The sequence below is a fragment of the Moschus berezovskii genome, chromosome 26, assembly GCF_049115385.1.
Source record: "Moschus berezovskii isolate FMDL1 chromosome 26, NW_MosBer_1.0, whole genome shotgun sequence".
NCBI lineage: Eukaryota > Metazoa > Chordata > Mammalia > Artiodactyla > Moschidae > Moschus > Moschus berezovskii.
This window is the reverse complement of record NC_142485.1, coordinates 8,561,765-8,574,635: the sequence shown is the minus strand read 5'-3', so window position 1 is coordinate 8,574,635 and position 12,871 is coordinate 8,561,765. Positions and strand designations below refer to the sequence as shown.

The following is a 12,871-nucleotide window of genomic DNA, read 5'->3' as shown; positions in this document are numbered from 1 at the left end:
TAGCAAACAGAATTCAGCAACACATCAGAAAGCTCTACACCATGATAGAGTTGGGTTTATTCCAGGAATGCAAGGATTCTTCAATACACACAAATCAATCAATCTGATATACCATGTTAACAAACTGAAAGATGAAAACCATATGATAATCTCAAGAGATGCAGAAAAAGCCTTTGACAAAATTCAACACCCATTTATGATTAAAACTCTTCAAAAAATGGGCAGAGAAGGAACCTACCTCAACATAGTAAAGGCCATATATGACAAGCCTACAGCAAACATTATTCTCAATGGTGACGAATGGAACGCATCCCCCATAAGTTCAAGAACAAGACAACGGTGTCCGCTTTCACCATTATTATTCAACGTAGTTCTGGAAGTCTCAGTTACAGCAATCAGAGAAGGAAAAGAAATGAAAGGAATCCAGATCGGAAAAGAAGTAAAGCTCTCACTGTTTGCAGACGACTTGATACTGTTCATAGAAAATCCTAAAGACAGTTATCAGAAAAGTGCTAGAGCTAATCAGTGAATTTAGCAAACTTGCAGGATACAAAATCAATACACAGAAATCATTTGCATTTCGATACATTAACAATGAAAAATCAGAAAGAGAAATTAAGGAATCAATCCCATTCACCACTGCAACAAAAAGAATTAAATATCTAGGAGTAAACTCACCTCATGCAAAGAGTTGACTCATTGGAAAAGACTCTGATGCTGGGAGAGATTGGGGGCAGGAGGAGAAGGGGACGACAGAGCATGAGATGGCTGGATGGCATCACCGACTCAACGGACATGAGTTTGGGTAAACTCCGGGAGTTGGTGACGGACAGGGAGGCCTGGCGTGCTGCGGTTCATGGGGTTGCAAAGAGTCAGACACAACTGAGCGAGTGAACTGAACTGAAGTGAAACCTACCTAAGGAGACAAAAGGACTGTACAGAGAAAACTGTAAGACACTAATGAAAGAAATCAAAGACGACACAAACAGATGGAGAGATAATCCATGTTCCTGGGGAGGAAGAATCAATGTTGTGAAAATGACTATACCACCAAATGCAATCTACAGAGTCAATGCGATCCCTATCAAATTACCAATGGCATTTTTCACAGAACTAGAACAAAAAATTTCCCAATTCATATGGAAACACACAAGACCCCTAATAGCCAAAGCAGTCTTGAGAAAGAAGAATGAAACTGGAAGAATCAATCTTCCTGACTTCAGATTATACTACAAACTCACAGTCATCAAGACAGTATGATCCTGGCACAAAAACAGAAATACAGACCAATGGAACAAGACAGAAAGCCCAGAAACAAACCCATGCACCTATGGGTACCTTATTTTTGACAAAGGAGGCAGGAATATACAATGGGGCAGAGACAACCTCTTCAATAAATGGTGCTAGGAAAACTGGACAGCTCCATGTAAAAGAGTGAAATTAGAGCACTTCCCTACACCATATACAAAGATCAACTCAAAATGGATTAAAGACCTACATGTAAGACCAGAAACTATAAAACTCTTAGAGGAAAACATAGGCAGAACACTCGATGACATAAATCAAAGCAAGATCCTATATGACCCTAGAGTAATGGAAATAAAAGCAAAAGTAAACATGTGGGACCTGATTAAACTTAAAGGCTTCTGCACAGCAAAGGAAACTATAAGCAAGGTGAAAAGACAACCCTCAGAATGGGAGATAATAAAAGCAACTGGAACAACTGACAAAGGATTAGTTCCCAAAATATACAAGCAGCTCACACAACTCAATGCCAGAAAAACAAACAAAATGTGGGAAAAAGACCTGAACAGACATTTCTCCAAAGACATACAGATGGCTAAGAAACCTATGAAAAGATGCTCAACATCGCTCATTACTAGAGAAACGCAAATCAAAACCACAATGAGGTATCACCTCACACCAGTCAGAATGGCCCTCATCAAAAGGTCTACAAACAATAAATGCTGCAGAGGGTGTGGAGGAAAGGGAACGCTCTTGCACTGTTGGTGGGAATGCAAACTGATACAGCCACTATGGAAGGTGATATGCAGATTCCTTAAAAAGCAAGGAATAAAACCATCACGTGACCCAGCAATCCACTCCTAGGCATATGCCCTGAGGAAACCAAAATGGAAAAAGACACGTGTTCATTGTTCACTGACCCACTGTTTACAATAGCTAGAACATGGACGCAACCTAGAGGTCCATCGACAGATAAATGGATAAAGAAGTTGTGGTACAGGTTAACAGTGGAATATTACTCAGCCATAAAAAAGGAACACATACGAGTCACAGTTCTGATGAGGTGGATGAACCTAGAACCTATTATACAGAGTGAAGTGAGTCAGAAAAAAAAAGAGATAAATATTGTGTTCTAATGCACATCTACAGAATCTAGAATATCGGTGCTCAACAATTCATTTACAGGGCAGCAATGGAGAAACAGACGTAGAGAAAAGTCTTATGGACGTGGGGAGAGGGGAGGAGAGGGTGAGATGTACGGAGAGAGTAACAAGGAAACTGACATTACCATATGTTAAACAGACAATGGGAATTTTCTGCGTGGCTCAGGAAACTCAAACAGAGGCTCTGTATCAACCTAGAGGGACGGGACGGGGTGGGAGATGGGAGGGAGGTTCAAAAAGGAGGGGATGTATGTATACCTATGACCGATTCATGTTGAGGTCTGACAGAAAACAACAAAATTCTGTAAAGCAATTGCTGCTGCTGCTGCTAAGTCACCTCAGTCGTGTCCGACTCTGTGTGACCCCACAGACGGAAGCCCACCAGGCTCCCCCGTCCCTGGGATTCTCCACGCAAGAACACTGGAGTGGGTTGCCATTTCCTTCTCCAGTGCATGAAAGTGAAAAGTGAAGTCGCTCAGTCGTGTCCGACCCCTAGCGACCCCATTACCCTTCAATAAAAAAATAAAAAGAAAAAAAATTTTTAAAAAAGTGAAGAAAGTACTCTCTCCTTTGAATTCCCACTAAACACCCTGTAAGCTCCTACCAGAATACCTGTAATACCTTTTTTTTTTTTTTTTAACTTATTGTCAGGAAAAGAACTGCCTTTAGAGGATAAGCAAGTTGTCTGAAGTAGAAGTCAGTAAAAGACCAAGGCTTGAACCCAGATCCCCGGACTCAAAGCCAAACCTGGTTCAGTACTAAGATGGTGAAATGTTGAATAAATGTTTCCTGAATATTTATACTGTTGTTTTTATTTTTCAAAAATGCATAGGAATGGAGGCCCAGACACAGAGAACAGACTTGCGGACACGGCAGGAGAAAGAGAGGGTAGGACAAACTGATAAAGCAGCAGCGACATATACACTACCCTGTGAAAATAAACAGCTGCTGAGAAGTAGCTGTGTCACAACACAGGGAGGCCAGCTCGGGGCTCTGTGACGACCCAGAGGGGTGGGGTGGGGTGGGAGGGAGGCTCAGCAGGGAGGGGGGCTCAGCAGGGAGGGGTATATGCACACACAGGGCTGGTTCACTTTGTTGTGTGGCAGGAAGTAACGCAACGTTGTAAAGTGATTATCCTCCAATTAAAAAAAAAAAACTAAACAACCTGTTCACTTAGAGGGTCTCTGAATCCAGAGAGTTTCAGCTACACAACAGGAATCCCCAGCAGTGGCCTTATGAACTCTTAACTTCAAGATAAGAGATAGAACTCCACCTGGCTTACACAGTGAGTTGGTGGCAAAGGAGCAAGACAAAAGATGAACAAATCTAAGCGTCTTCATGGCCCACACCTGCCCTTCTCCTATCTTTTCTCCTGCTATTATCTACACCCTTGTTTTCCACATTTCAAAGAATGCTTCCAAATCTTTGCACTTCCGTTTTTTCTAATTAATGAGACCACAGTCCTTGTCATCCTGATAAACTCCTTTACATTTCTAAGACCAGCTCAAGTGGTATTTCCCCTCAATGAATCCTCTCTGACTCCCCAGAGAGAAGTACAGGCTTGCCTCCTCTGCTCCCCACATTTCACGTACTCTGTAATTAAACTTCCACATTAAGGAAATTATCTATTTACAAGTCTCTCCTGGCTGGAGAAGGAATCCTGTCATTTACTTTGGCATCTCCAGCAGCTGGCGCATAAGCAGGCTCTGTGTCTGAATGTTTATATCTTGCTATGTGTCAACAAAGGATTAAGGCACAAGCATTTAATAAACATTTACCTGAGTTAATGAATATGTGTTTCATCACCTGAGAGAGGTTTGGTTTTTGTTTGTGTGCCAGTCAAATCCTAAACTCTTCTTCATATAAGACAGAAAATAAACCAAGCTCATTTGATACTGGTAGTTAAAGCAATGTGTTTATCTGCAAAACCAAACCAATTACCATGGGTTTGGAAAGAACACCTTAACCAGCAAACAACATATATGCACAAACCACACCAGATCAGATGGATAAATAAACTAATACTGCTTTACCCACAATATAATTAATCATCTGCTTCTTACCCACGAACAAACTGATTGTCCAATGTGAATATTCAACTTTACCTGCAGTGCTTGTTCTTGGATGTCACGAAATAATTCCATATCCTTCTCAGTCATGATTTCCTGGCTCCCAAAAAGCCGGTCCTCACTTTCTTGTTTGCCATCCCAGCCATCCTGATTGTCTACACGTTAAGAAAGGGCTTACATGTTATTGATGCGATCATGACTTCAGCACACAAACTAGAACAAATTTCAAAAGTCTTAATATTATTTCTATAAAAGAGGACAACACTAAGCTGACTTCCAGAAAGATACTAGTTAATAAAGGATATGTACATATTATATCTGCCTTACAATGAAAACCCTGAATTGACTTAAAGCTTTTTAAAAATATTACATAACTAAATTTAAACTTCATTAAACAAATGTGTATTTCAGCATATACATACATACATATATATAAAAGTAGAACAGGAAAAAGGTCTAAGGAATATGCAGTCTATTTTGAAATAACAAGAATATAAAACTTTTAACACATGTCAACACGCAAATGTTGCTTTTTCATTCTTTGGTAGGTAGTATGGAAGAAATTTATGTTATAGCAAGACATAATTTTCATCACTTTAGAGCAAAACAAGAAAACTTTGCTCCTCTTAAAATTCTCAATGATTCCACAATCTTCATTCATAAGGCCAACCCATTCTTATCTCAACAAAAGAGTCAATTTCAAGTGGTTATTTTAACTGATGCCCAGTGCCAACTCCCCAACTCCCCTCCCATTCTGGGTGTCTGTTTAAAGCACAGACTCCAAAGGCTGAGGGCCACAGGCGGTAGCCCTCTGGGAAAGTACGAGAAATTAAAATAAGCGTTCACCAAATGACGCACCTTCCTCAAATGGGTAAAGAAACGAGTGAGAGGAGTACTGGGGGTCAAGCAGATCACTAGCCTTTGCGTCTGAAAATGACACCAATGTGGTCCTGCTGCTTCTCTGAATGTGCGGGCTGAAAAGACCTGTTAGTCACAGTTCTTTTAAAAAATGAGCTGTATACACAGTTGCTCATTTAGTAGAAGAAGGAACAGGACGGGCTCACGCGCGACGATATTCCTAAACTGAAAAATACACGTCTGATCTGAAGATACTCTGCGCCTTCACTGCCCCCTAGTGCATGCCACAGCCGGATGCAGGCCCAGATCAGGTACAGCATTCCCCGCGCTCTACCAGATGGTGCAGGCTGCCTCCTAAGCTACAGCTCAGAGGGAAAATGACAGAGCCCGTTAAAGCCAAAGTCACGCCTGAAACTCAGCAATCGTTCTCCACACACTCGATACATTTGCTCTGACAGAAAATTTCGAACACTTTCCAGTAGATTCTTCTAATAATCTACCTCCAGTGAAATGGTTAATTCAGAAATGCCTTTTATCACCCTCTGCTTTATGAGACTCTTTCCTAAGTCCAACCTGAACAGCCTGCAAGTTTTCTCAGATAGATGTACTCGGAGTAGGCCTTATCTTCAGTCTAAATGGCTGATAAAGACATGAAAAGTAAAAGCCTAAACTGTAATTAGTTGATTGCCACTCAGGTGAAAAGTCAATCAATACAGCATAAAAGGGGGGCGGATCTGACAAGGATGAGGATCTTTCCCCCCTGCAGTGGTCCGGTCCACCTGTTACAGAAGCAGGAATGATACGGAGTAGGGAGTACAATTCCCGGTGGGACAGTCAGGGGGAAGGACTCAGAGCTCAGACCGCCCCCTGCAGCCCACGAGGCACGACCCAGGCACACACAGCCCACGACCTGAGAGTCCACTCTCTCTTCGACTTTGCTCAGAGCCCCTTCCACTTCCTGCACATGATCGGGTGCTCTCAGCTCCACAGAGATGAGACCAGCCCATCATCACTGTCTCCTCTGACCTGAATTATCTGCGGTACTTTTAACTCTTCTTCACAGGTCTTATCTAATTTGAAAATGCAGCCTGAAACATAGGCAAATGGTCTGAAGCTGTGGCTCTCTAAGTATAATCCATGAAAAATTACAACTGTATCTGCAAGATCTGAAGTAAAAAAAAAATCAATGATCTCATCATATTTCCAAATAATTTGGTCTTTCATTTACGCTCAGATTAACAGCAGTCTGTTTACCCATACTCTTGGAAGTTTCCTTCCAGGAATAAAAACAAGCATTAAGAAATTCATCACATGATTTTGTAATTTATGGAATATAAAGTTATCCCTGAGTCAAGGTTATAACCCATATTTCTGTAGGTAGATTCTTTGTGCTTCCACCAAAAAAAGCATCTTCTTTTGTCTAAAACTACTTGTCCATTCTCCAGCTTCATCTCTAGGCTCTAAATTACTGCCATTGTTATCCTGCCTGAGTATCACCTAAATACATGACCTTGAACATATTCTCATATTCCAAGACCGATTTTTAATAAATCAAATATAAATCTACTCCAGATAAGTAGTGTTATTCCAAATAATAAGCTTTGGAATACTTTCTGTTTCCGGGGAGCACACTTTACCTGTGGGCCAATCTGAAGTGCTTGGTTTTCTGTTGCCCTTTTTCCTAACTCTATATTGCTCAGAGTAGTCTACCACTTCCCCCCGAGGCTTCCGCCCATCGGGAGAAGGGGTAAAGAATTTGGTAAGGCCATCGATGAGCCCTTTGGTTTTCTTATTGAACTTCAAGGGGACACTGCCATCTCTGCAGAAGTCCAAGCCATCTATCTGCTCTAGGTATCCTTCTTCTGAAGACGATGCTGACTGGCTGGAGAGAGTGATTTTACGTTTCCGACCCCTTCCAGGGCCTGTTCGAACTTTGCTGAAGGGACCTTTTGACCTAAGGAATCAAACAGGGAAAGAGGGAGCTATTAAAAAGAAATCTTTATAAGGTTTCTGTTTAATATATAACACATAGTAAATATCTACAACTGTATTTTTTAAATCCATATTGTTAAGAATATTCCATAAACTGAAATAAATATTATATGATTAAGAAGTAATATTATTAGAAACATCCACTTCTGGGAAGCCTATGCATTTTATAATGAAAAGAATCCTAGACCAGGAATCAGACAGCATATGTGAGTCATAACTCTGCCACTTACTAGCTGCACATCTTGGACAAATCACATTCTCTCTAAAAAACAGTGTCTTTATCTACACACTGAGAGCTGTACCACAGAAAACCTAAGACCCTTCCCGGTACAAAGGCTCTTCCGAGGATCTCTGCACCAACTCAGAGTTAGACTCTTACCTGTCAACATAAGGATGGGTTACTCTCTGCAAGCCAGGAATCAAAAGATCTTTTTACAGGAAAATTAAAGCTTGATTTAAGATTTAAAAGCATGAATTACAGTACTGGTTCTGTGTATTTCAAACTGCTAATGCCCATTCACTTCAGTTACATCACCGTCAAGACAGTCTTAAGCGCAGAAAAGGTGGGTAAACTTTAGGAGAGTTTGACAGGCTTAAAGGCAGTTTAAATATCATCAGAGGTGAGTTACTGGAGAGATACTTCAAACAAAAGACAAAATCGGCTACTGAGCCTTGCCCCACCTCCTCCAGACCTAGCCCCGTTTTCTAGTCCTCAGGAGATAATTATATTCCTGATTTCTGCTAATAGGTGAAAAATTCACATTATTTTAGTTTAGGACATAGAAATGGGGCTTAGCTATGACCAATAAGAGAAGCTATCCAGCAATTTGTACATATAACACAAACTACTGAGATAACATTAAGAGAAGAATCTTTGAAATGCTTCAATAATATAATTTTTTCTCCCTTGTTTTTCAGGTAGAAGAGAAAATTTAAGGTAATGGTTGAGGGCCAGACTTTGGTGCCAGCCTGTCGGGGTTTCAATCTCTGTTCAACAGTTGCTATAAACTAAGCCAGTCACTGCGCTATGCTATAGCTTCCTCCTTTGAAAGATGAGAGCACCGACAGTTCCCACTCCCTGGGCTGCTGGAAGAATTAAAAGATTTAATACATGTAAAGCACTTAGAACAGTGGGTGCCTTGGCCCTCTGTTAAGGGCTCAATAAGCATTAGCCATTACTATTATTACATAAAAGTCAATCTCCTTTTCCAAACGCAAACAAGTGAACCCTGCTCTACAGAGAAGGCCCTATCCTCTTCTCCCCTCACCTTGCCACAAGTACAACTTACACCGTGTTTTGTTTCTTTAACCTGTTTTTTGGACGTCCTATTGGATTAGCATAGCGCCGTTTTATCTGTGCTGCCTTCTTCTGTAGCAGTTTTCTTCCTTTTTTCCTAGGTCGACATATCTGACATATCCACATGCCTATAAAGAAAGGAAATTCCACATAAAAGCCCAATAGACATAAGTCCACTGAAGGAGTTCAGATAGTCTGAGCCAGAAACTCTTAACCGCTCTCAGGTCAAGGACTCTTATTTGAAAATCTGATAAAAGCCCCCCAGAAAAACAAACATGAAAACACCTACACAGAAAATCCTACAGACAACTGGAAAAGACTCACAGATATCCTGAAGGCCACGCATGGCTGAAGTCCACTGATGCTGACTTTATAGCCAGCACTCATATAGGGGTTTTTAATTCCTATTCTGCAAGAAAAGATGCCAGGTTTCCATAGCGAAATGGTTGAGTCCAGGACTGGAGCGGGTAAAATACAAGATAACCTAGAACAGCTTGTGGTGCCGGAAAATAAAGAAGTGCTCAACAGATAATGAAGTCGTGTCAAAATGACCCAGGAGCCAACCTGAAGGAGCTCCCAATGGCCAAATCTGGGTTAATCGAAGAAAAAAGGAATAATCACAGCAATGGACAATAATTCACAGAATACAGTAAGTATCTATGAACCATAATGATTAAAACAGTTGAATAAATACATGCAAGAAAGGGATCCCTCTTTCTTACAGCAGAATTCCAGTTAGCAAGCAAAGAAGAAATAATGGAAATTAAAAAATCACCACTGTGCCAGAAAACACCAGAGTAAAAATGAGCAACAACTGACGCTAAAGGAGTTGCAAAGCAAAAAAGCAGTAACTGTAACTGCACGGTGTCTGCCAGGTTGTCCACCATCAACAGGTGACCCAAGTTAACCCCACCAGTAACACGACACACTGTGCAATACGTCCCTGTCATGACACACCAAGAGGGAACGACATTAGGGAGAGCTGACTAAAGGGCACAATGAGAACTCTGTACTATTTTTACCATGTTTCTGTGAGTCTGAACTTATTTCAGAATAAAGTGCTTCCTGCTGTGAGCTGCCATAAAGCTTCTTTTGTAGGCACTACACACACAGGAATGAAGTCCCAAGAAAATCTCTACTATCTGGATGGATCTCAGAAGGCCTCTGCCCACATTTCACGTAAATGGAAGAGGTAGGAAGAGGGGACACTTATTCTTCCAGTACATACAAATGTGACTCTTCAAAAGGTAACCATCAATAGTGGCACAGAGGGCTCCAGTAAAATCCTGAAGTGGAATATCTTTCCATCAGCAGGAAACACTTCATCAAAGAGACATAAAGTATCTCACAAGCATTTTACTTAAAAAAAATCTATAAATAACAAAAACCAGAGTTGAAAATGGAATTTATGATAAGATAAAGCAGAGAAGACTAATGATTTTTTTGAAGAAACTATAAGCATATGATAATATGGAAGTCTAAACAACAGGCAACTATATCTCACGTAAATACCTTTCAGGGAACAAGTGTCAAAAGAATAAAATAACATTTTTAAGCTGTATTTTTCTGACTTGGGCACTTGTTTGCTTGCAAAATATTATAAAACTTTTTGAGGTTTTCGATAAACCAGAGGCTCTAACAGCTTTAAGCCTCTCAAAGGTGATGAGTTGTGACATAATCAACATGACAAATAGAATTTCACTTCTTCAAGAAATAAATATTTCAAAGGACTATACACGTCAAGTATTTTGCCTTCTAGCTATAGGGCTGGCAAAAATTGCTAAATGGACACCTTCACCCTCATAGATGCTTAAACACTGAAAACAGAGGAAACTAACACAAAACCCACATCAGGAACGTCAGGAGACTGTCCCCATCTTTAGGGAGAGAGCTCTCTCCTCAAGACAACCGAGAGGAGAAAGATGCAAGCTATTCTTTCACTTTAACAAAGCAGATTAAAAGGTGCTTTCACTAACCTGCCCCTTATCACCAGTTTGATTTCAGAAAGTATTTCTTACCTTTTGGCATCCGAGTGAGTGGTGGATCACAACATTCCATGTGAAAACCCCGGTCACAGGAATCACAAAAGAGCATGTTATCCTAAAGCAGAGAAAGAACAGCTCTGCTCAATTACATGAAACAGAAACATGTTAGGATCATGACTTCATGAAACCTAGGAGGCTCCTTTCCACAAAGGAGATGAGTTACCTAATAACAAAAGTTCCCTTATCTGCAGTAGTTGAGTAAATGCATAGCCTGAATTACCAAAAAGTTTTGCTTCATCCACCTTTAATAAGGAACTAAAGCTTCATTACTTCTAAAAAAATGTGCATCCAGTAGCTAGATACAGGATAACGTTTTTAGTCTGTTTTAATAAAAGAGAGGAAGATGACTGCAATTAATATAACTGATCATTCCTAAATGAATACCTCCATAAGACTCAAATTTCACAAGTATTTCTTTAAAGTAGCTAGTCTGTCTGCAAACATACAATTAAAGTGCTTTAATAACTACCAAGAAATCTGGGAATTTCCTGGCAGTCCAGGGGCGAGGACTCTGCGCTTCCACGGCTGGGGGACCCGGGTTCGATCCTTGTCAGGGAACTAAGATCCCATAAGCTGCACAGTTTGGCCAAAAGTCCGGGGAGTGGGGCAGAAAACTGCCTAGAAATTATTCAAGAATTGTCCAATACTCGCTCAGTCATCACTGAGCAAGTATTCTGAACTCATGACGTGAACTTTAAGGGGCTACTGTTCTAAATTCTGCTGAAGCAAGTGACTGAAAATGATCAGACACACACAGAAGAAAATGCCATTTGCACGCTCTCCTCCTAACTGAAATGGTCACAGCGGAAGGTAAAAGCACTCACTGCGTTTTTGCCTTGATCCCGACAGGAGCTGCAGGTCTTACACTCAATGCACTGCCACCGTAAGGCCTTCACTCTAAGCGTTAGCTCGGGCGAAAACTTTAAACAGGATGGGTGACCTAATAAAAGGTGAAAATTGGCAAATGAAACAATCAAGAATCATTCTGCAACTGTATGCAAGAAATGTTGTAGAAAAAAAGGCAATTATCTTAAATCAAAACATCAAGGAAAACAAGCTCCTGGAAGCTTGCCACACTCATCTTATCAGGACTTGGCACTCCAATTCAGGTTTATGCGTGCTACATACATCACCCCCCTCCCAATTTGATTATTTAAAAAACTTGAAAAATTCCAAACTTGTATAAGGCTGCATTAATTAAAGTACTGTGTGTGTACACATGGTCCTATGTACATGAATACATAATATGCCTGGGCCATTTCTGGAAGACAAACACAAAAACTGTTTACAACTGTAACATCCGAGGATACAGAGCTATAAATATTTTTCAGGAAAAGGATTTTACATTTTACTTTATACCCTTCTGTGCTCTCATTTTTTAAACAATAATGTGTTACATTTATAACTAATACATAAATTTTTTAAATCCCATCATTTAAAAGTGAGTTGCTGCTGCTGCGTCACTTCAGTTGTGTCCGACTCTGTGTGACCCCATAGACGGAAGCCCACCAGGCTCCCCCTTCCCTGGGATTCTCCAGGCAAGAACACTGGAGTGGGTTGCCATTTCCTTCTCCAATGTGTGAAAGTGAAACATGAAAGTGAAGTCGCTCAGTCATGTCTGACTTGTAACGACCCCATGGACTGCAGCCTACCAGGCTCTGCCGTCCATGGCATTTTCTAGGCAAGAGTACTGGAGTGGCTTGCCATTGCCTTCTCCGAAAAGTGAGTTACGTGCTCACAATTTAAGGCACTCAAGATAAAACTAAAACCTAAGCAATATTTCTACTGTGATCAGAATTAACAGTAACAGAAAAAAAAAAGTTTCCTCTCTCAAGAGTTACAGTTTGATTCTCAAAAACAGGATAGCCAATTGCTCGTAAAGATTTATCTGTTTCCTCTAAAAATTGGTTATTTTTACTTTTCTTCAGTGAGAGAAAGGGTTGGTTAAATTATCTTTCTCTTTTCTATCAATAAATAAATTTTCTTTTTTAAGATGATAAGAAATTTATCATCAAAACATCACTAACATCCAAGGAAAACGGTAGAAGTGTAAAAAAATCTCATCTATAATCTCATCATCCCAGAAGAGCTATTTTCATGTTCTACTTTTCCTTTCTAAACTAACTAAAGCCCTTGCATGGTTTTAATTATAGGATATGTACAGCTTTGCTCTGCTTTTCATTATTTTATTCAAGCAAACTT

At 40.3% G+C, this 12,871-nt stretch overlaps 1 protein-coding gene across 2 annotated transcripts in view; it reads right to left on the bottom strand.

The window, feature by feature from the left end:
• The window catches only part of KAT6A (lysine acetyltransferase 6A), a 101,586-nt gene that overhangs the window by 34,590 nt on the left and 54,125 nt on the right, over positions 1 to 12,871 (bottom strand). The window contains exons 4-8 of one of the 2 annotated variants that reach the window (XM_055416651.2): positions 11,494 to 11,609; positions 10,643 to 10,724; positions 8,617 to 8,752; positions 6,973 to 7,289; positions 4,514 to 4,632 (exon numbers count right to left, since the gene is read on the bottom strand). In XM_055416651.2, the coding sequence (XP_055272626.2) occupies positions 4,514 to 4,632; positions 6,973 to 7,289; positions 8,617 to 8,752; positions 10,643 to 10,724; positions 11,494 to 11,609 (770 nt within the window). The remainder of the gene's footprint in view (positions 1 to 4,513; positions 4,633 to 6,972; positions 7,290 to 8,616; positions 8,753 to 10,642; positions 10,725 to 11,493; positions 11,610 to 12,871) is intronic. The other variant, XM_055416652.2, reaches the window with a different exon arrangement.